The 24,139-nt window shown below is 50.1% G+C and overlaps 1 protein-coding gene across 20 annotated transcripts in view; it reads right to left on the bottom strand.

The window, feature by feature from the left end:
• Positions 1-24,139, bottom strand: part of macf1a (microtubule actin crosslinking factor 1a) — a 152,924-nt gene that overhangs the window by 26,233 nt on the left and 102,552 nt on the right. For all 20 annotated transcript variants that reach the window (XM_062558576.1, XM_062558577.1, XM_062558578.1 and 17 more), the window contains 8 exons: positions 23,132-23,331; positions 22,330-22,557; positions 21,977-22,253; positions 21,114-21,712; positions 20,780-20,968; positions 20,485-20,691; positions 19,191-19,508; positions 18,920-19,102 (listed from right to left, as the gene is read on the bottom strand). In XM_062558576.1, coding sequence (XP_062414560.1) covers positions 18,920-19,102; positions 19,191-19,508; positions 20,485-20,691; positions 20,780-20,968; positions 21,114-21,712; positions 21,977-22,253; positions 22,330-22,557; positions 23,132-23,331 — 2,201 coding nt within the window. The remainder of the gene's footprint in view (positions 1-18,919; positions 19,103-19,190; positions 19,509-20,484; positions 20,692-20,779; positions 20,969-21,113; positions 21,713-21,976; positions 22,254-22,329; positions 22,558-23,131; positions 23,332-24,139) is intronic.

Below are 24,139 nucleotides of genomic sequence, written 5' to 3'. Positions count from 1 at the left end.
ACTTGCATGGCTGCACACACCCAAACTCACACACAGGCCAACACTCGCCTTTATGGCAACTCCACGGCGAGCGCGCCTGTCTGGACGCATTACTCGCACGCGGCGGCGGGCTGCAGCCATCTTGTGATGACAATAGAGGCAGCCACCCGACACTAAAGACAGCCAGACTTGACTTCCCGGGCCCCGAAAAAGACGAAGCAGCAGCCGATACGCTTTCACAGCAGATCTGGGCCACTATCGCATCTAAATACACACAGTAGTGTAGAGTAGTAGTGAGGAGGGAGTGGAAATACTCGCCTATTCTAATGGCCTTTGTGGCTGTGGGGGGGGGGGGGGGGGGGGTGGTGGAATTGCTGTTTATGTGTGGACAAAAAACAGCAATTTCCGCCAAAATACAGACTAAAAGATCGTTAGCCGTACCCTCAAAAACAGTCACGTTTAAGCAGATTGTTGACCTATTATACTTTATGAATAGGAAAACAGTTGGGTTTTAATGTGGAAAAAATCTACAATGAAACCATCAGCTAAGGCAAAGATGAGAGGAAGAACATTAGATCCTTCTAAATTCCTGTAAACCCCCCCCATCCAACAAAAGAACTCCACACAGTATTCCATCAGCTCCTCACCACGGGGAACACTGTCAACCAAATTCCTTTTGTTTGGGTCAGTTCTGAAAAATGGGGGTCTCAAGGCTGTTTTGTTGGGGGGGGGGGGGGGTGGGGGTCGCTGTCACGAAAACGTCTGTCGTCCTGACATTCAGAAAAGGCCCACAGAGGCAGAATTAGGCTTGATGGTTCACAAATGCTTTGGCAGCCAAGCCGGTATGGCCGGACACACACACACACACACACACACACACACACACACACACACACACACACACACACACACACACACACACACACACACACACACACACACACACACACACACACACACACACACACACACACACACACACACACACACACACACACTGTGGCCTGGAAGAAGATTCCAGTCAAGTCCTGCCGAACCCAATACAAGAAAAACACCATTAGAGTATTAAAAAGGGTGGACGTACAAATCCATCTTTGAGGCTTTATTTAAGTACGGAATGTGATCATTTCTGCATTTAATCAAGTCTTAATCCGTGCACGTGTGTAGAAAACATACAGGTAGAAATCTGATTAAGTTCTGTTTAGTTTGGACAGAACTTAATCTGTGTTGTGCGGTGGGCGTCATAGCCACTTGGAACAGGAAGTCTGTCGGCCAAAACAATGACTGTAGCCATGACCCGCTCCACCTTGCTACGCCTTCTGCTGGGGTGTGTGTGTGTGTGTGTCAGTCAGAGATGGAAGAAGGTAAACAAAAGAAAAACATCCATTGCTCATCTAAAACCCACACTTGATGTATATGAACTTGTTTTGGGCAGCACGTGGTGGTCCCTCTTCTTCTGCCACCCTTCGTGTTCCCTCCCCTCTGCTTATCTTCTTTCTCCCTTTCCAGCTCGGAGCAGTTGACTCCACTAAAACAGAGATCTGGAAAACCTCCCAAATACTTGTCATTCTTCCCCGCCTCAGCCCAACTGGGCTCGCTCAACGCCGCACTTGTCATTCTTCTGCGGAATTCCTGCTTGAAAAATGACTCAAAACGTGTGTTTTGTTCTCATTCTCAAATGGCTAAATGGTCAAATCTTTTGTTTTTCACACTGCTCCGACACGATAGCTGCAGTTCCAGGTGCCTTCAGGAGCTTTATGAGTGTGGACTGACTGCATGTCTGCTGCACATGAACATGTGAGTGGGTGCTCTATATTTAGCCGACATCTGTCGAGCCAATAACGCAGAGGAGAGGAATGGTGGTGTTGATGACGCATGCCAAAACATCCCTCAAGGACAATCAGTTTCTGAACCCGGACAGATGAGGGGAAAAAAAAAAAGGTCTCTCAGAAAACACCAATCCGAAAGACAGTGCATTCAAACACATGATCCTGGTGAAAAAGTAGGAAAATGAAGAAGACGATATGTGCATGCAGTGGATTCAGCATGCAGGATGTTTCCCAACTAGATGTCAACGCTTCAAAGTAGTTCTCTGAACTGCGTCCTCTCCCTTCATCTTCCTCTCCCTTCACAGCTGATTTCCATAAAAACAGATTTGGCGTATATGAGCAAGAAATGACGGGACAAACATCAATGAGAAGCATGTGTAACGCTGCTTTTCCGTCGCCCCGCCCTCACCTCCTTCCCTCACCTCCTTCCCTCACCCTCTCTTCCTGCCTCGGCCGTCGCCTCTCACTCTCTTCCTGTCTTTCAACCCCTCATCCTCCCTCACTTGACTCCTTTCTCTTGCAATGGAACAAGGAAGGAGGGAAGGGGGCAGGAAACATGTTTTTCAAACTGCAGTGGATATGGATTGGTTACAAGAGAGGACTGACCCATCCAATGACGGGATAGAATGGCTTATTCCAACATTAACAAACAGATACAAATCTCATGCAAATGTTTTCTCTAGTCAAAGCATGTTGGCTGGAGCCTCACAGCCTCCTCGGGACATTGTTTCCCTTCATACGTTTTGTTCTTCACATGTTTGTGCTCTCAGTAAGCTCTGAGTCGACAAAGAAGCGAAAAATATGCAAAATCATGGGAAAGGTTTCAAATATTTCTTTTTTTTCCATTTGAAGTGCATCTGTATAGAATCAGATCAATGTGTTCCCATATTTGCTTTCATGCTTGTGTCTGCCCAAACACGTCTCCCCCCCCCCACTCTCCTTCTCTCCATCCATCTTTTTCGCAGGTTTAATCCGGGAGGTGGTTCCTCAGAACCAGAATAATCACATCAATCAAACATAAATGTATGAGTGGCGAACTGGGAGCCACCTGGTTCTCTCTGTTTTGTCTCTCGCTCTCTGCTTCCACATCTTTACCCCCCCCCCCCCCCCCCCCCCCCCGCTCACTCCTGCTATTCCGTCTTGTATTAATAAATTATTTGACGAGCTAATTGACATGTAATGTAATAGGAATGACAAAAAAGGGCCATGAATATGTTCGGACTGTATACAAGCTGCAGTCTGAGTTGATCCATGTGCATGGGACCCAACATATTTAACCAGTGCTCAGTTAGAGATTTGAATCAAATCCTGCCATCCGATTGGAGCGCTGCAGAGGCCCGTGTGTCTGTCCGTGCGGGGCCTGCTAACAGCATGCCAGCTCGTCCATCTGTCCGTGTGTGCCTGAAACCAGCTCCATATTAATCCAAAGACCTTCTGCTAGCGTCCGCCTGCCAGCCAAGCTCTCTTATCTTTGCAATAAAGCCTCACACGGCACTAAAAGGTGCTTCCCCCCCCCCCCCCCCACTGCAAACAATGGCTTCCTCCCTTCAACCTGCGTGTCGCCTGTCACTCCTTTTTCTTTCAGTGCGTCAGTTTCTGCTGTATATTAGGATTTGCAGCAGAATATCGATCAAATGGGAGATACGGAAGGCTAAAGGACACAGAGTTGAAGAGGAGAAATAATGATTGCAGAAAAGTAAAATAAATAAGAGGAGGCAGACAGGCAGAGATGGGAGGAAGCGTGTGACACCGGTCAGTGAACAACAAACAGAGCAGTTGAGTTCCAGACTAAAGTGCTAGCACATTCTTATCAGATATCATAGTTTATATTCCCCAAACAGCCTTCACCCCGTCTGTGTAGCCATGTTGGCAATGGCAGCTCCTCCTCAGTATTTACCCCTCACCTCCTTATCTCGGCAACACCACCAGCCAAGCATGGAGGGCGAGAGGGGGGAGAAAGAGTCGAGGAGATGGAGCACAGCAATCGCTACAGCAATATTTAGTGGATAACTATTTGATGTTAGAGAAGTGTGAATTATTAAAAGCTACTGGGGATAAAACTTGTAATTGCATACAAGTATTAAAGGTTTTTTGTTTGAGTGTTCTTCTTTGTCTTTAGCTGTAGTTTTAATGCATATATGCCACGGCACATTTTTCATCAATTTCTATCAAAATGTATTTCTTTCTCCTATAAATAAAGTCTGACGTCTTTGCTGATTATCTGTACTACATGTGCAAGATCAGATTGGACAGATCTGATCTGATTATTATAAATATCTCATTATACTGAGGCCAGAGATGCTGTGACTGCACACAGACCACAGATAACGCAAAACTCAATTACACATTCAAACAAACAAACAAACGCACACACACACACACACACACATTCTCACAAACAAAGTGAGAGGTAATTGGTCTGTGACTGTGCAATCAGAGCAGCCAGCGTGTGCCTGAGAGCTACTGTAATGTAATCAAAGAGGAAACAACATCAGTGGCCAACGATGCTGGTTCCTGATGTGCACAGAGAAATATTAGGTGTCTTTGCCTGACAGTGAACCTCTGCCAACAGGTTTGCAATGGGGTCAACTTTTGGAGGGATCCGAAATGATATGAAATGACCCCAGACTTTCGGTCGTACACGTTTCAAGAAAGAACCATCCTCTCAACCAGCATGATGAAAAGTGGAAAGCAAAAACTCGTTCTACTCGTTCCGGGTCAAACGGCCTGTAAAACACACCGGCGCTTTGAGATACAATCTACATACACACACACACACACACACACACACACACACACACACACACACACACCTTCACATGCTGCCGCGCGGTCCCACACACAAGTGGGAGGGGCTTCTATACAAACAGGCAGGCCGAGTGGGACACGCCAACATGCTAAGCTCATCTAGCATTGCTATGTAGGATACCCATTTCAGATGTGTGTGTGTGTGTGTGTGTGTGTGTGCGCCAGCAGTGACAGTGGGACTGTACATAGAGCAGCCCTTTACTGTCACACGCACAGCTGGGATAGACTGGGCTCCTCCGTACGGACACATACTCCATCAACTCTTGGAAACACAACAATAGCGAGCCCTTAAGATAAATGCTGTGAACTCGGCGCACGAGATCAGCATCACGAGTGGCCCGCAGGGAAAGGCCGCTCCTTAGGCCTCGAACAAACAAACGTGTGATCAATCTCAAACATGTGCATGCACTGTGGATTACCACACACACACACACACACACACACACACACACACACCGAACGACCCTGAGGGTAGTTTCCCATAAGTAGCAACCCCCCCCCCCCCCCCCCAGAGCATCATATTACACTCGTTTAAAGCCTCACTACTGTAACACAACTAGCTAATTATGGCGTCTACATAACTTCACCCTCCCACATATATTTTCCATGCCATGTCTACATCTGTTAGACTCTGCGCTCAGATACCCAACCCCATTCTTTGGGCATACTCTGGCCCTGTGTCCACGTCTAATACATTCATTCAATTCGCTCACTTGCGTCGTCTTGCACCAACAGCACTGACAATAAATTAAAGGCAGACTCAGTACCTAGACGTACAGCACCAAGACGACGTGCGCTACGCAGTCTCATGGAAATGAATTAAGATACTAACTAGTAAGCGAGCGCATACCTCTGCCTCTGGGTCAGTGTCCGAACTTGGGAATATAGTGGATTCCTTCTCTGCTGTAGAACTCCTTCCTGACTCTAAGATGGGGTCTGTGTGACAATCTGTGGCGTCCGTCTGAGGCCCGTCCTGCTGGGGTCTACAGGCCTGCGCCTGGCTGGTCTCTGTCTGTGCAAATAGGCCCTGTAGCAGGCCGGGCTCCAATTGGTCCCAGGCCTGGTCAGTGGACACGAGAGGAGGAAAGTCCAGAGCAGAACAGTCAGACTCCCAGTCGCTGTCCCCTGTCATGGAGCCAAGGACAAACTCCACCCCGTCCATCCCAGAGTGGGTCCCTTCGGAACACGAATCCAAGTCCAGCTCCTGGGTATCCTCCACGGCCGGGCAGCCACCCGAGGGGCCAGGCTGGGGCCGCTCAGGTGCTGCCATGTAAACAAAGCTGTCAGCGGAGAGGAAGGTTGCGTCCTCCTCCTCAGGGTCTGTGTAACAGGGAGGTTTGGGGACAGAACTCGGGGGAATCAAGTCTTCAAGTGGAGATGGGGGACAGTTATTGGGGTACTGAGGAGGCGCAGACACAGCCAGGTAAACAAAACTATCTGATATCACAAACGCCTCAGAGTCTTTAGCATCCAGACCAGCACCGTGACAATCAGGTTTAGAAGGTGGCTGAAGTAGAGCGGGAGGAGAGTCTAATTTTAATGTCACTTTGGTTGGCATTTTCTGATCTGGATCTTGTTGCACAGGGATGTTCAGTCCAGAGAACACATCTGTGGGGACAACAACCATCTCTGATGCAAAGCAGGTCCCTTCTGTGTCGCCTGTTCGTCCCACGGCAGGGTTGCAAACTTCTGAGGGGACTGGCTCTTCCTCACAGGAGGTTTGAGCATCCTCAGCTTGAGTAAATTCATTACCGATCGTTTCTTCACCCGCGAGCGGCGGCGGCGGCTCAGGGGAGTGAATCACTCCCTCGCTACTGTCCAAACTTGGCTCAGATTGGTCATATACATCCCACTCTGTTCCCAACTCCTCTTCCTCATTTAATACTCCCGTGTTCTGCCGAGTCTCCTCCTCCACCTGCTCCAATTCCCCCCAGTATGGGTTCACAATGCTGTAAGATGGAGAGGAAGTTCTCTCCACACGCTCCTCGCCATCACGCTCTGATGATGCCCCACTATCCGGGTCGGCCTCAGTCCTTGGAGGCTTCGCCTGTTCACAGTCTGTCTGAGTAATGTCACTGATGCCAGTTCTGTCTGGCTGGGACATGTGGACGCCACTGGAGTCTGTTTGGTAACTCCTCTCCTCTTCCCCTATCTCTGATTTCTCCGGAATATAATCAACAACGCAGTCTTCATCGATGAAACCGTGTTCTTTTTCACAGTCTTGCGCTCGCACCAATGCAAAGTTTGTTATTGGTTCTGTTGGCTCAGAGTGATTTAAACTAGAGTCTTTTGTACTATTCTCGGAGTCTGGAGCAATGCTATCAGAGTTAAGTGCATCAAGAGGAAGAGTTCCCTCAGAATCTTCCCAGGAAGTCTTTGCTTCTTCCTCTCTCGCCTCTTCCTCCAAAAAGGGAAGTGTGTAGGGATCAAGAGGCTCAGGGTCTACACTCATCTCCACTCCCTCCTCTCCTTCATCTACACAACACTGCCTCTCTAGCTCTAAGAACAGGTCATCTGACTCAGCCCCTGAGCTGGGGCAAGGTGAGGCACTGGGGGCTCCAGGGCCTCCAAATCCTGTGGGGGGAGTCAATAAGGGCCAATGTCCAGAAGAGCCTGTTAAATCCCATCCCTCCGATTCCAGCGTTTCTCTCTTCCATGACTGGTCCATTATCTCCCTATTCTCTAATTTAAGAACTGCCTCCCACTCTCTTTCCTCTCGCTGAGCTCTCTCCTCCTCTGCTTTATCCCTTTCCCTGTGCCATGCCTCCTCTTCACATATTGAGCCGCAGTCGCCCTGCTCCTCCTCTTCAAGCTCCTCCAGAATCCTGCGCTCGTCCTCCTCAAATTTGAGCTCGGAGGCCGTGCGTTCGAGCTCACTGGCCCCGGCACACCAGCCGAGGAGCCCCTCATCACATCCCTCCTGACTGATGCATGGGGAGAGGGGCAGACCTCCATATAGCAACCCCTCCTCCTCCCTCAGGAATGGAGATGGGGGGTCTAGTAGATAAAGCGCCTCGTCATCTGTGTTGCTATCATCTCGCAATAGAGGAGGCAAAGGGGGGAGGACGGGAAGGTTGCGTCTCAGGCTGGCCTGGGCTCTTTTCCCCGTTGTTAAACTGCGGGGCCAGGTGCGGGCCTTGGTTGGAGGGCAAAACACTGGTGTTGGTGGGATGAGGGGGGCATTGTCCTCCTGGTCCTGATCCAAAAGAGGAGAATCCCCCTCTGAATCTGAGGCCTTAACTGATTCAACGGGCTCCTCTGGGATTTGCCCAAAGCCAGCTTTTGAAGAGCTGCTTGTGCGCCTGTGATCCTCCCTCCTTTTCTCCACCTGCCTGGAGATGTTGCCGCTGTGCTCTGGTGTTTTTCTAGACACCTGGGGGGCCTGAGTCCGGCTAAAGGCGGGCAACGCTTCTTTGGTAGGCGCCGCCGCCGCCACATGAGACTGTCTTTGTTGCGTGTGCAGCACAGGGTGGACCGGTTTCTGCCTGCTCGGAGGATACTGGAGAGGGGGCGCGAGGCTCACTGTGGGTGTCGAACAAGGCGAAGATGAGACGGTGGGAGTGTGGGGAGCGGACGATGAGGGGGAGGGTGTATAAGGAGGTAAGGGAGGAGTGGAGGAGGTAGGGGTAGATGGGGCTAGGTGAGGAGGATTTGGCTGTAAAGTAGACAGAGGAATCCCCGACAGACGTTTCTCTGCCCCTTCAGCATTGGAGAACTCGAGTCTTTCAGCGAACTCTGGATAACTCGGTGGCATAAAGGCTTTCCAAGAGCGACGGTTTGGATTGTCCCTCTTGTCACCCCCTTGGTGACGCCTCTTGGGCACAGCGGCCACCCCGCCGGAGCCTGATGAGGACGGGACATTGGCCATACCTGAACCCGCAAGGCCAAGTGGTGGGGACATTATCTGAGGATCGCCAGTTAGCTTCAGAGCGTCAAAGATGACCCTCTCATCGAGCCTCTTCACTCCACCAGCGTGCTCTGCGTTTCTGGAGACAAAAACACTACCCAGATCTGCTCCAATGGTGCCATTGCTGGACAGAGTGCTTCCCTCTCCTCTCACCTCCCCACCAGAGCCCAAAGTGCTCCTGGAAGGTTGACACAGTTTGGCCCCCTGGTCAATCTGTTCATTGATGCGCATTGTATCATATATGGATCGCTGGGGGACGTAGCAGTCCTCTATGTACGCCTCGTCCTCATCCCCTTTTCCAAGGCAGCGGGGGTTCTGCCTCAGGCAGTCCGGGCGGCTCAGAGGTTTCCCCATTCTGTCCTTTTCACTTCTGCTGTGTGGCCACAGACACCCTATTGTTGAAGGTGCAAGCGTGGCACTGCACTTCAATACCTTATTTTAAAAAAGGTTTTTAAAAATCCTTTAGCTTCAATAGTCAACAGTCGATAATCCACAGAATGACACAGTACATCGTGCTGCATTTAAAAAATCCTTCAGGCTCAAAACGATATCATCCACAGTCTCTGGGGCACTGGGAAGCGTTGCGTTCTCTCTTATGTCACCTCAACAGTTGAGCAATGCCTGGGTCTTTCTGAGATGCGGTGCGGCATCAGCGAGGGAGTGAGAGAGACGGCCCCCTCCCTCGGCACCATATTAATCACCAGCTCTGTTTATTGAGAAGCAGGTTAGGAATGAGGCAGAGCTTGCAGGGGTGAAGGGAAAGAAACAGTCATCTCCCTCTACGAGTAGTACAAAGTCCAAGGTGAGGACCGTGCAGATAACAGCCCTTTGTTTGGCTGTCAAAATCACAGGGCACTGCTCTGCCCTCCATACTCATGTGCAGCAGCCCATTCCTTGACTCCTTTTCTACTCTCACTAAGGTCCTACCTCCTTTGCGGTCTCCTCTCCTGTCTGTGGCACAACAGGAGAAGGCAGTGAGGGTTTCAACTTCACCAGTCTCAGAGAGGCACGGAAGTGTAAAAGTCTCCTTTTAAGGTGAGAAAAACCCACTCAGTTACATAAAAGAAGGCTGTGTGGGGTGCACTGGAACAGGAAAGTGCAATACTCCATGGATGTATTTCCCTTTAATCCTCCTTGGTTAAAAAAAATATATTCCTTGCAGGAAAAATGAAGAAAAAACTTAATGAAAAACAATGCAAAATAAAGATGTCCTTCTGCAGCAAGAAAACACAACTCGAGAGAAACACGTAAATAGAACTCCCTTTACCAAGTCACTGCCACTTTGAGGTCCGGTAAGTGTTCAAGCCCTCTTTCCTTTTTCGGTCCTCTTCCATCACAAAGAATCAGGGCTTTGTGATTGCTGGGAAAACCCTATTTGTTTACCTGACAGCCCCCCACGACATCTTGCCATTACAGTCATCATCAGCAAAAAAGAAGATCAACTCCATCATCCGCGAAACAGTCTGGTCTTGAGTGAAATGCTGAATCCAGAACAAAGAGGAGAAGCACCCCGCTTTTGCGTGCAGAAATTCCCTGTCAATTGTTTTCTTTTATCTTGCTTTCTTTCTCCCGCGTCCTCAGATCATCCACAGCTCCAGGGGAGAGGTGGTACAGCAGATCGAAAGACATCTGGGGGTCCATAGACAGGAGGGGGGTGGGGGGCCCGGCATAGCAAAGCGTGCAGCGCAGAGCGCTGAGTCGTGGGACTGTATCCAGAGGGCAAAGACCCAGACAGCCTTCCCAGCTCCAGTCCAGTCTGCGCTCCGTCCCGACAGACGATCCCAGGACACGCTGCCTTCCCTCCCCTCCCTGCTGCCGACTCCGTAGTGACAATCAAACAAAGTGCCACGCAGTCCCAGTTCCTCTTCCCTCTGGTTCCCTCTGGGTGAGACTGTGTGCGCGCACAAGGCTTTGCTCGCTCGCTCGCTCTCTCTTTCTTTCTTTCTTTCTTTCACTCCCAGTCTCTGTTCTCAGGCCACTACACAGCTGAAATGGTTTGCAGCTGCTAAAAAAATCTCTTTTCCGCTCACTCTCGCTCTCTCACTGCTCACTCCCCCCCCCCTTGCCTCCTCTCTTTCACTCACTCACATGTCCCTTCTGTCTCTCTCTCTCTCTCTCTCTCTCACTCGTTCACCCACCACCACCCACCCCTGCTCTCTGGCTGTTTGTGTTTGAATTCAGCTCCGTTTGTTCTGTTTCCTGCACTGGTATTAAAACACAGGAAGTGCTCCAATCACGCTGGTTTCCTCTCTCCCGGACAAAAAAAAAAAAAAAAAAAAAAAGAAGAAGAGGAAAACACATGAGACGCAGAGAACCAGGCTGGTGGAGAGAGAGGCGGAGGAGGAGGAGGGGGGTTAAGCAGCGATAGAGAGGGAGGCAGGGTACTAAGAGGGGGGCGTGGAGCCGGGGAGAAAGAGAGTTGTTGCAGCAAAGGATTGTGCTCATTACCAAAGAAAGAAATGCTGCTGAATATCAGCCGATTATCTCACACTGAGCGCCTCGTAAGACAGTAGGCAATTAATACAACAATTAAAAGAGGAATACCAAATGTGCTTTAATTAAACCCAGATGAGGGTTTCCCCCAGGCAGTATCTCACATACTCCACCAGTCAATGTGGGTGGGGGGGGGGGGGGTAGTGATGTGAGATGGCTACATTCACCACAGCTTTGTTATTCCCCCTTAATTCTCCAGGGCAGGACCGCCTCCCGCCCTTCTCCCCTTTGGAGCACAAAAACACAACCCCGTGAGGGGCGAACTGATACAGAGTCAGAGAAACAGAAAGACGTAATGGAGGTAGGAGAGAGGGGGGGGGGGGGGGGGGGGGTGGGACGGCGAGCCAACGGGAGAGAAAGTCAGGAGTGACTTTGGTTGGGATTTCTTTCGCCCCAAAGCCCATTGTTCCAGACAAGGAAGTGAGCCAAGTCTGGCATTAGTCACTTTATCATTTCCTCCTTTGTCCGAGTCGGGCCACAATCCCTCTGTCGAGCTGAAGGAGTCTGTGGCAAAGAATGAATACGCAAAAGATACACACACACACACAGAAGCCTGTGATATTCACAGACTCCACTTGTGCATTCCCGTCTGCGCCTTCAATGAAACCCAACCCGTCCAGAGAGAGAGTGTGTGTGTGTGTGTAAGTGTGTGTGTGTGTGTGTGTGTGTCAGAGGGAGAGACCGAGGGGCCAGGAGGAAAAGTGGACATGCTCAAAAAAGCAGGAGAGGAGGTGGAGGACGGAGGGTGATGTCTGTTTCTTCAGGATGCCAGAAGGGGGATAGCAGAGAACATGGCAACCTGCAGCCACAGAGGCACGCAGCTCCATGCTACTTTGTGTTTATCGTGTCATCCCGTTGTAAGCTTCACAGTTGTGGCGTTCCTCCACCTCCTCGTCCATCTCCTCCACCCCCCACCCCCGTTTGCTTAAAGCCGTGTTGCAGAGCTCGGCTGTTTTCTTTCTTTGTCGCTCTCTCCTTTGCGTCTAAACAGACTGCAGATACTCCCAAGCGGAGCGCTCTTTCCCAACTGTTGCACAGAGCAGCCCCGTGGCCTGCATGTCAAATATGCTAAATAGCCCCCTCTCTTTTTAACCGCCCACACCCCCCCCCCCCCTCTCTCAGTTGCGTTGCAGCTGTCATTACTGCGACCAAGGCAAACGTCTTCATAAAACAAAAGGGGTTTGTCAGCAAAACACACGCGCGCACACACACACACGCACACACACACGCACACACACACGCACACACACACGTGACTCACGGCTAACCGACAACCAACACGGAACATACAGCACTCACAGATGTTTCACATTCCGGGGAGAGAAGGACGGACAGGGAGGAAAGGAGCTGATAAACAGATTAGGCCTGTTTCATTTGCCCTTTACCCCGCCCGCTCCTCCTCGGGGTCGACCCGTGACCCCCCCCCCCCCCCCATGACCCGGTTGAGATGCAACTTGATTAGTCAATTCCTCTGCAGATCTGCTTCTCATCTTTTCAGTCCGTGTGTCGTCACGGCTGGTTTGAGAGTCACAAAGTGGACATGGAGCAGAGGGAGGGAGTGTGTTGAAAGAGGAGTGAGGGGACGAGAGGATTAGAGGTTTAATTTTCCCTTGGGGGGGGGGGGGGGGGGGCAGACTGTGGTGAAAAACTGTAATGCTAAGGTGGTGCTAAATGGCCGAGCGCAGCGGCCTTGTGGTTTTGATTTGGTTAAAGGCTCTTTTGTCCGTGTCTGGAGGCTCCAAAAACCACTTAGTGCCACTAAGTGACACAAACACAGGTGGACGGCACGGAGTGCAGATTATTGACTTTTACGATGGTTTATTTGCTCTTGGGGGGGAACACCTGTCGATGGGAAAATAAACTTCACTCCTTTTTTCTCACCGCTTCCCAAGCCACATTAAATCCATAATCCGACTCTTGAAAACAGTCATTTAATGTCTTTCTCTCCCTAAAATCCCTGTTTTTCCCACTCACTCACTCACTCACTGTGGTAACCCTGGCAGCAGGAACAGAAATATGCCATCTCACTCTCTCATTCTGCCTTCTTAAATCTCCTAAATCCTTCCTCCTCCTTTCCAACTCTCTGTAGTTTTATATTAACCAGAGGAGTGATTCACCTGCCTCGGTGTGTGTGTGAAGGAGTTTATTGTTCCTAAGGCTACAGCCGTTACAAAGTACTGGACGCAGGGCGTGCACACACACACACACACACGTCTGAGCAGCGTGCATCTCCACTATCGTGACTTCAGTAAACACGCCTGTCAATCATCTACAAACATCTCTGTGGGTCCTAATGCAGAGTTTTGCAGATTTTGTGGCCGGTTTCCTCGAGGCTTGTTGGGCGAGCGACTGCTCGTGTGCTTTTCAATTAATACGAATAAAATCTAAGACTAACTAATTCTTTTAAGCAGATAAAAAACACCACTTTCAGTGTGAGTGTAGTAGTCTACGTCCCAGTGGAGGTTTAATGTCCATATGTGATTAATGCACTTTGGAGGTCAATTATCCGCGGTGGTTCACACCATTTAGGCTTCACCTCTCTCTCTTTCTCTTGATGACCAAGCACACACACCTTCCATTTGTCTCTGAGCATCTTCCACCTCCTACACCCCTGCAACTGATCCTAACCGGGCAGCGCCGTGCCGGTCTAAAAGTCTCTGTAGTTAGTGCCCTGGGCATTCATTATTCAGACCCTCATCCATTATGTATGATACTGTGTGTCACTGCAAAACCGCACGCTGATCAACCATGACGTAGGCAATCATTACAAGGACCAACTAGAGTGCCCACCTCCACCAGGTGCGTCTCCCAAACAAAGGGGTGTTGAGTCTCACTCGACTGTCTCTGCCAAGGACCTTACAGTCAGAGATGACCACAAGAGGAAGTTATTCATCTCATATCAGGCCAAACCTTAGAGGATCGGAACATATGGGGTAGTGAGACTTCAGCTTATTGAGGTAGGACCAAGGCCAAAGTGTGGCCTGCTACAGACTACCAAGGTTACTTGTTGGCCAAACCAACCAATCAGCCAGCCATGACCAATCAACCTTTGAGAGGAGTCACCAGCCCATGGCATGATATAAAAAGCTTCAAAAAGTGTGAATCACTGTCACCACAATAGATCGTACACAAGCACAACAAATATGGGGCTGACGGGTCCAGTGGTCTGTGAAGGAGACGCATTATCACCCCACAGGCTTCGCAGATCTATGACCTGTGACATTACTTTGACAGGAAAATGCATTTATTTGGATCAGTAATCTGAGAATAGAACAAATCATATTGGATGTGTCCCATTCATATTTCTCACCTCCATAGAGAGCATATTTCATTGAACTGAGAAAAGGGAACAGAGGGAGAGGGTGAAGCCTCACTAACTCACAACAGCTGAAACAATACAGAACCTCTGAGTGGAGAGGCCAATATGTTATACACACACACACACACACACACACACACACACACACACACACACACACACACACACACACACACACACACACACACACACACACACACACACACACACACACACACACACACACACACACACACACACACACACACACACACACACAGCAATTAATTACTTTCTCCACTGACACAGTCACTGACACAGATAGAAAGGTGAGTGAGTGAGTGTGTGTGTGTGTGTGTGTGTGTGTGTGTGACAGTAGGTTACAGGAAAGTCCAGCCGGACAAATCCGTTTATGTGCTTAGATAAATGATGTTAGAGTGATCCGATCAGCCCCTAGGAGACACAAAACGGTCGTGAACTTAAATACACACGCAACACACACTCACACAGTGAGGGCAGAGCCACGGAAAGTAGTGCTGGAAATATCCAAAGAGCTGGTACACAGCAGGTGACGTAGAGTTGGGGGAGCAGGCGGGTCACGGCAGGGTTACTGGGTTGTGACCCACTGAACTCTCTCGGCCACGAGCCGCATCCCGCACCAGAAACAGTGTTAAACGCTATTTGGACGGAACTAGCACCCACCGGGTGTATTTTGGTTCTACGCCTGTCCTACTGGTCAGTGTCCTCATGTGGTTCTGAGCCAATCAATACACATTCGAACATCGACGAGGGGGACAGAAGATTTCTGTACAGCAGAAACAAACACAAACAAACAAGTGTCTCTCCACCCTCACCAGGTGAGGGACATGCAGTGTTACTCCCTCTGTAAAGAGTCAGGATTCACAGACATGAGCAGGAATAGTGTTTGGGTTCTCACACTTTAATTTAATGTTGGGCTGCGCACTTTGTGGGCGCTTTTATGTAAAAAAAAGAAATGTAAAAGCTTTGGTACCCGCTGCTGACACAGTGGACAGTGTGTCAGAGGAGGGATGTTGAGGTGCAGACTATAGGAGGAGGGGGAAGGAGGTGGGGACAGCGGGGGGGTCGGCTGGTCTTGATTTAGGCCGGGACTTTCACAGGCGTGTGTGCACGGAGACACACTCGGGCCTCCTGTTCTGCTTTCACCCAGACTGACCAGCCCTTCACAGGCATGTCCATGAGCAGCTTCGCCCCCCCCCCGCTATGAAAAGCTAACCAGCCGACATAGCCGCAGGCTATGTCAGCTGCTTAGGGATGGGGGGGGGGGGGGGAGATGTTGATGCCCCACCTTAGAGTGTGTGTGTGTGTGTATTTATGAGTGAGGGACGGGAGAGCAGACAGCTGAGATTCTGGATTGCACCCCAAAAAAAGACTGGAATTAGAGGCATCCTGTTATCACACACACACACACACACACACACACACACACACACACACACACACACACACACACACACACAGACACAGACACACACACACACACAGACACACACACACACACACACACACACACACACATACACACACACACACACACACACACACACACACGGCTTGTAGAGCGACCCTATATACAAACAGATTCCACAGGATGGCTGTATGTGCTACATGTACGGTGTATAAACCCGTTGAGGACGAATAACAGTCTTTTCACCACAAAACCAGACGGCGTCTTTTTGACCCAGTTTATCGCACAAAACATAAAAGACACTTTTTAAGGTGAGTTCCCGACAGCTTCAAAAGCAGCTGGACAATAACCAGTGTGCAGCATTTAGGGTGCCATGTCTATGGAATATTAAGTAAATACATTTCATTTAGGGTAGAATGAGCCCTCCGACTGTCACCAGCGGACACCAACACTTGCTCAAAGGAGCCCTTCCCTTGTTTGTGTTGCCCACACAGGCCGTACATAACAAGTGGGCAGCCCCCATTAGTTTGTGGACCGACGTTTTGAAGGCTGGAGTTTGGCCATTTTGTCCTCAACATTTTGGACTACAACCGTTGCCGAGGAGTATCGTGGACGGCTTAAAAAGTGCCGGCGACCCGTCAATCACAGTAAAGCCCGCCCTAAACACCCCTTTCTTTATGGTCTACTTGAGCCTTAATGGAACATCATTTACTCAATGCTATATAAAAGTAGACTTGAACGTTTAGTTGGTTTCAATGAGCATACCTCGCTGCCAGAGTCCCCACGCTGGCCTTTCAACACAATAGTCAATAACAATGAAACGTTTTTCTAGAAGCGGCAGAGACACTCTGGTTTGTACTAATGTTTTGGTATTGTGTGTTGAGGTTGAAATCGGCGTGTTGTTTTAAGAACAGGAATGCTTAAAAAGAAGCAGAAGGCTGCGCTCTCCCAGTCTCTCCCTCGCTGACAGTCATTCTCTGTGAGATCACCGTTGGAAAGTTTAAATAATCTGACTACATCACCTCCCACTGCTGTGACCCTTTATTCCATGGCAACCCTCCACCCATTCTGCCAGCCCCCCCCCCCCACACACACACACGTCTTTCTAAGCATCGGCATGACATCATCCCTCTAGATTGGGAATGGGCTCTGCTGGGGGAGGGGTGAGGAGAAGCGGTGGCCGGGTCCGTTTTGGAGCCAGACAGACATGTTTAGGTTTGAAAATGAGCCCGAGCTGGATCGGTTACAGAAGAAGACAGAGGGGGGTAGAAGGTAGAGGGAGGTGGAAACAAAGCAGGACGGGGGGGGGGGGGCTTCAGAGAGTCGACCAAAGAAATATTCACAGCTTTTTTGGGGGGCGGAAATAAAATGGAGTGAAAAGAGGGTGAGGTAGAGGACAGAAGCCGTCCCTGTGTCTCTGAGGGACCTGCCGTCTCTCTCCTTCTTTGTAAATCCTAATATTCTCAACAGTCCTTGTCCTCTTATTAATATCCCTCTAAAGCCCCACATGGTGACAGAGCTTTTCCCCATGCTCTACACACCCCGCACACAGCAGCTATGGAGCATTGTGCTCTTCACTTCACAGCGATAATCTTAATCAGTGCCAGGATTATATGATTAACACCTAGATTCCATCTTCTCTGGGCTCAGTAAGGCCTTCGTTTATGTGCATTTATCTTTAGATGGATTTTCTAAAGCATGCACGGAAATAAAACCAAACAGAAGGGATGTCCTGAATGCTAAGCCTGGTGCTGCAGTTCACAGTGAGCTATCAGGCAGAATATATATGTTAATAGCCTCGTTGACTCCTTTCACCCAAACATTTTTTATTACATTTAAAGCCAATTAAAAATAATTTATAGAGCAAATTCAATTTTGGCCGTTTTCATTGCGGGGAAAAAACAATTACTTAAAATAAAATTGTATAAAAAGACCTCAAAAGCAGCTTTGATAACACGATTCAATTAGGCACTACAAAATAGACAAAAGAATTAACAAAAACACAAGCGATATTCCCTTTCATCTCTCTTTATGCATTCAGGTTTCATTAGTCTTAAGTTTATTTATTTAATTTTCCAAAAACGGTTTCTAAAATGGTGAATGTCCTTAAATCCATGCAGGGATCAGACAGGAGACAATTGTTCTCTAACAAGTGGTTTGTATCCGAGAAGGCAAACCAATGAACTGTCTCTTATATTATAATGTGTATTTCTTGAGGCCGATTGTTAGCACACCTGTAAACCTGCTTCATTCCATTCACAACAACCCGGAGCAGCTTCATTCTCATGGTGCGATCCGCTCAGCTTCTCACAGCTCTCCTTCTCTCGCCCTGTCACCACCTCTTTATCTACCCCGTCTGTTTGTACTCTGACACACATTAACTCAGCCTGCTTTCATTAAAGCTCTGACCGGGGGGGGGGTCGGGGGGACGGGGGGGGGGACCAGATGACTGCGACGAAGAACAAACAAGCAGACGCAGAGGGGTGAGTAGGTCAATAAAGAGATGTTAAAGGCATGGGTAAGAGGTTTCACTCTGTATCCAAATAATCAAATTAAGACGAGGGAAAAGGGAAAAGGACGAAGGCAACCTTGAGGAAAAAAAGCTCCCGCGGAATGGAGACATGTAGGATCTTTGATCCACAGCCGAGCTCATAGCTGTCGGGGAACGAGTTGCCTCTCCTGTCGCGTGACTCATCGATCCTTTGGCGTGCCAGTTGTGCGAGGGGATTTCAGAGACATTAGCATACCCTTCTGAAGTGGACAGGCCTTACATCATGGGGAGGAAATATGTGCTCCTTAATGACAGCAGTCAGGATGTGCCCATCAAGTGAGGAATTAAACACAATGGATGGGCCAGCAAAGCGCATTCCTGAGGTCAGCAACCACCGCCAAAATGTCACAGGGGGGGAATCAAACAAGGATGGATTCCTCCTTCATGACCTGTCATTTCTGTCAATAACCATACAATATCCCAACTGTCCTCCAGAGGAAATAAAAGCTTGCCTTGCCCAATGAGAACACACGTGTCCTCACACTAACTGCAGGACGTGCCACAGGGAGCCGAGTCATTAGGAAAGGAGGATTCGGTGACATCTTTTTCCCTTCACACGCTCACCTCCACCACATTCACACCGGTGTAAATAAGCAGTCCAGCCTACCTTGAACTCCCGCAACTGCCGTTTGATCATCTCCACCTCGGAGCCGACCATGCCCTGAGCGCTCAGCCCGTCCTCGGCCCTTCCCAGCAGGCCTTGCAGCAGGGCCACCTGCCTGTAGAACTCTCGGACCCTCTCCGCTGCGTCCTCGATCTGGTCCAGCCTGGCCTGGCCGCGCTCGCTCAGCTGGAGAACAGAGTAGATAACGAAGGAACTCGTCAATACGTCACATTGATGGATCACCATCATCATCATCATCGACCTCCTCCCTCACCTTGCACGCCTGGCGGCTCAGAGCCTCCGACTCCCTCCTGAGAGCCAGGAGGTCGGGGGAGGAGCCCTCCCGCCGCAGCATGGTGGTGCACTCCGACGTGTGACCGTTCAGCTCCGCCCTGAGGTCGGACAGACGCAGCAGGAAGCCCTTCAGGGCGTCGGCCTGAGAGGCCAGGGAGTCGGCGTCGCGTCCGACGGGGCTGAAGGAGTCCAGCTCGTCGTCGAGGTCGGCGATGCGCGAGAAGACGTCGCGCACGTTGGACTGAACCTCGCCGACGCCCTGCAACCGGGATTCGAGGGAGGAGCAGCACTGCTCGATCTGACGGAGGAAGGAGGGGTGGGGGGGGGGGGGGGGTGGAGGGAAACGCCAAGTTAAATGAGGGCACCATCAGGAAGTCCATGAAAACATCTCAAAGATGTAATTAAAATCCTCCAAAAATAATGGGAAACAGAAAGGTGGTTGCCCAGATACGATACTTCAAAGAAATGAATAAAAACATCTCAGTGAATGATCCTTCTGCATTTTTCTGTGATGGCTGGAACCTTAAATGGAAGATAAAAGAGTAGGATAAAGAGTGGAATGTCCACAATGACCATATATGGCGACTGTAACGCAAATGGCCCGAAACTCGTCTGACAGCTAAGGTTGTTCTGCGTTCTCTCAGCTCTGCAACACAATTGCAGTTACAATGACAACACGTGGCCCGACCCACCTCGAGCATTCACAAAAAGAAGGGTCCGCTCGAGGTCTCTTTTCATGATCAACACCCACACCATCTAATACGCCAGAAAGAATATTCCGGATGTCAAATGCACTATGCCAAATATACCAGGGTGTCCTTCTGCAGTATGTGAGCTGGCATCCTTTTTGGGGGGTTTTCCCCAACGATCCATTGGGCTTTACGTGTGATGACAGCCGAGCTGCAGGGACCACGTGTGAGCATTACACTGCTCCTCTAACCAAAGGCCAACAGGATTTCTTGTTCTCAGTCTCATTTAGCCACGTTTTAAACACTTCAAGAGGGGGTTCCTTTGCATTAGAGAACAAATTAAATCTTAATTGTCTAAGTGTCTTGTGTTAACCACAGACCTTTTCTCAAGCATCAAGCCAAAACCACACTGAGTTGAGGGATCTGGAAGTGCAACAAAAGCATTTCATGTTCTTTGAACTCTTCCCTGAAGCCATTTATCTGAGCAGGACTGGTCCAAGTCCAAGTCGTACTTTGTCTCTATTGAATGCACCAGTACATTGCACGTTGTATCGGTCTATCAGTAAGGAGAAGAATGCTCCTCACCTTGTCGGTCACGTCATCATACTCTTTCTCTGTGCCTCTGGCCTGCTCCTGAAGCCTCTGGGCCCCCTCGGTGCTGCCTCCTAGTGTCTGCGGCGCGTCCTGTACCAGCCCCTGGGCCAGGTCTCTGAGGTAGACCACCTGAGGCTTCAGGGACCTCAGACTCTCCTGCTGACTCCTCAGCCGCTCCAGGCTCTTGGAGCTGCATGCCTGGATGGGACAGAGGCAAACTGGACTTGCCAACGACTTCTCTTTAAAAGCACAATCAAAGAGACATGAGGACATCACTGAACAGCACCTGTGGTCCCAGAGCCTCCTGGACTTCAATCTGGTGCTTGGCGGCCTCCAGCCTCCTCTCTGCAGCCTGTCGGCCCTCCTCGAACTCCTTCAGGCGGCCCGCCAGCTCCTCCAGCTGGGAGGTGCGGTTGTGGAGCCTGTCGGCCAGTGTGTCCACCCTGCCGTTCAGCTGGGCCTTCTCATCACGTACCTGCAGCAACCCAGTCAGCTTCCCTTCGTTAATGACTTTTAAACAAACCAATACTGTTTGAAAAGTTAAAACCGTAAAATAATTCCTAAAGCATAAAAATAATAACACAACATTTACTGTGAGCAGAAGTCTAAAATCTGCGTACCTCTTCCTCCCCGATGCAGCATTGTTCGAGCAGCTGATCTGCCGCAGTGTTGAAGGCCTCAAGAAGAGGTTGTCGCCTCTCGAGGTCCAGTGCCAAGCCCCGGGCCTTCTGCAGGGCTCCGTCCAGCGCCGCAGAGTCCAGCGCCGGCTGGATCGCCGCGTCTCTCTGGTCGCACTCGGCGAACCACGGTATCAGCTCGGCCTTGTGCTGCTGGTAGGCCTCCGCTTTGCCGAGTGTGGTCTTCAGCCTGCCCTCTCGCTCCGAGATGCCCTGGTTCAACCCTTCCCAGTCTCGCCTCAGGGAGGCGAGGCGGGACTGCAGGGCGGCGCGCTCGTCTCCGCCCGCCGGCAGCGTGGCGAGCAGCGACGCCCCCTCGGCCTGAATCAGCTCGTAGGAGCCCCGCTGGCCGGCGGCGGCGCGCTGGAGCTCGTCCGTCTGCGCCAGCAGGGAGCGGACGGCCTCCGGCTGACACGGCAGGGAGTCGGCGGGGGACTCGCCGGGGTCGGCCCGCTTGTCGAGCCAGGAGCGCAACTCCTCGAACATCTGCTGGAACTGCTGCGTGGACGACAGGGCGGCCTGCAGCTGGGACAGGCCGTCGGCTGGAGGAGAGAATTACAAACAGAACTAATTCAAACAAACAGCATTCATGGAGTATTTGTGGTATTCATGTTAGCGGATTTGCTGCTTGTTTACATTCAAGCCAAACAATATTCCCGTTTCAGCTGAAGACGGATTACGTTTGAAATGCAATATTGTTTGACTGTCAAACTAATGAATTCATCGAACTTTCGGGAGAAACCCAGTAATGGCATACAACTTCAGCAGGACTACACAAGAACTAGAAAGGAAAAGACAAAACAAACCTGCGCGCTCCTCCAAGTTCTTCAGCGGCCCGCTGACGCTCTCCAGGCGCTTACTCAGCTCCTCCTTCAGGTATGGTTCGGCCACGATGGCGCTCAGCTCGCCGCAGAGCCGCTCCGCCTCGGCCAGCTCCGCGCGACGCCTCTCCAGCTCCGAGCGGATCTCTCCGGTTTCCTGCAGGCGGCGTTTCAGCGCCTCGGGCTGGGCGCTGAGCGAGGCCTGAGCGTCCAGCCTCTCGGCCAGAGCAGAAACGCTGGATGAGAGCTCTCGGAGCAGGTCCTGGGCAGGAGGAGGGGGGGTTAGGAGATTACACGGTCTAACGCGACAGCATTCAACCAATCCAGACCAGGCGCACCTGGTACCGCCCGCTGGTTCCCTGGGCCTGGTCAATGTGGGTCGATCTCTGGGTCAGTCGGTCTGTGAGGTCCTCCCACTGCTGGGTGATGGAGCCCAGCTCAGACCGCACCTCCGCCAGGTCCTTGGGGTCCTGAGCAGAGTCGCCAGTCTGGGAGAAGATCCCTTCGGCGGACTGGGTCAGCTGGTCAAACTGTGGCCGCCTGGTCTCGAACTCACGCAGCATGAACTTGAAGAGAGAGGATTATGTGGTTAATCAGGACCTTAAATAGCGGGTTTCTGGGAAGAAAAAAAAGCGCGTTGCTCACACCAAACAGATAGGGATTTTTGAATTGCATTACTTGTGGGATCATAACATATTTATCGTTACGAAGCTCAAATAAATCTCCTTTTAGCGTTTAATTCCAATAAATGGATGGAAGGAAACAACCACATATTTGTCTCTTCTAGAAAACTACTTTTAAACAGCAATCTTTAACAGCATCATGCAAATGTTACTGCATTGACTGGGTGTAGTTTAGCGGTGCAATACACACCAACATGGAATATCTTAAATATTGCATTGTGATTTGAAATTTTGAATGTATCATGTACAGTAATAGAGAATGCAAAGTAGCTTGCCTCCATAACTGAACAGGATTCAAAATAAAAGCAATCAATGTTTAACGGAAAAAGTTAACGTGTATTTACAGTGCAAGAAATGATTAAACACACTGGTTGGTTTGATTGTTCCTTTGAGTGTTTTTTCTTTTTAATGCATTTCTCCTCACGATGGCTTTTCTGTACCTTCTGCGCTCCCATACCTGCGCTTGTTGCTTCTGCGTGATGAGCATGTTGGGGTCAATGCTCAGCGGCCCCAGCACGCTCATCATCAGCTCCTTCTCCCTCAGCCACGGGCCCAGCTGAGCCGCCGCCGAGGCAAAGCTGCCCAGCCTGTCGGCACACGCCTCCAGCTCCGTCTGCCTCTCGGCCGCGGCCTGATTGGCCGTCTGCCATCGGGAGTCTGAGGGAACCAATAGAGGCGTGTGTGTGTGGATGGGAGGAATACGCTTTGGTCATCATCAAACCTAACCAATGTTGCATGTTCTCCTTTGCTTTTTAAGTGGTCCACCATTAAAAGGTGCAATGGGTGGGACTCGTCCCCTGTAATACCACCAGTACCTGACGAGGCGGTAGTGAGTCACTCTAGTGTCCTCGATCCAACATGAGCCGACAAAGAATTGTGGCTGTAAAGGGTCCTTCCGTTTATATATAACAAAAATGGGACTGTGTGGATAGCATAGTAGAGGTGAAATGCTGCATTTGTTTGGAACACGTGGCCAAGTACAATACACCTTTAAAAACCTCCTACAGCATAGGGGGGAAAATCAGTGATGATGAAACCAAACCTAAAACATGGGCAATCTTCATCTTTTGACCCTCTTCCTACTCCTCCCCTGTCTGTGAATCATGTTCTGAGCGTGTGTGTGTGTGTATTCAGTCCCCATGGCTCTAAACAAGAATTAATATTATGGGATATGAAGGCCTCGCTCTTGGATAGCTTCTTAAATATTTCTGTCTTGGTTACATCACAGGAGGCTCCTGGTAAAAATATCAAGTATGTGAGAGAACAAATAGCTCCGACAGGAACACGTCCCACTCTGTCCCTGGAGAGCGCCATCACTTAGAAAAAATCATTTTTAACAGTCTTCAATAAAACGCCAGTTACCACGCCTAGTCTTGTTTCTAAGTTTTAAGACGCCCCCGCCTCCCCCTCCCGCTTTTACTTTTGCTACTTCTGTGTAATTACTAACTCTTTTTGATTAAAATTA

This window comes from Pungitius pungitius, chromosome 17, assembly GCF_949316345.1.
Source record: "Pungitius pungitius chromosome 17, fPunPun2.1, whole genome shotgun sequence".
Classification (NCBI taxonomy): domain Eukaryota; kingdom Metazoa; phylum Chordata; class Actinopteri; order Perciformes; family Gasterosteidae; genus Pungitius; species Pungitius pungitius.
Note: the sequence above shows the minus strand (reverse complement) of the source record. Positions and strands in the feature narration are given on the sequence as shown.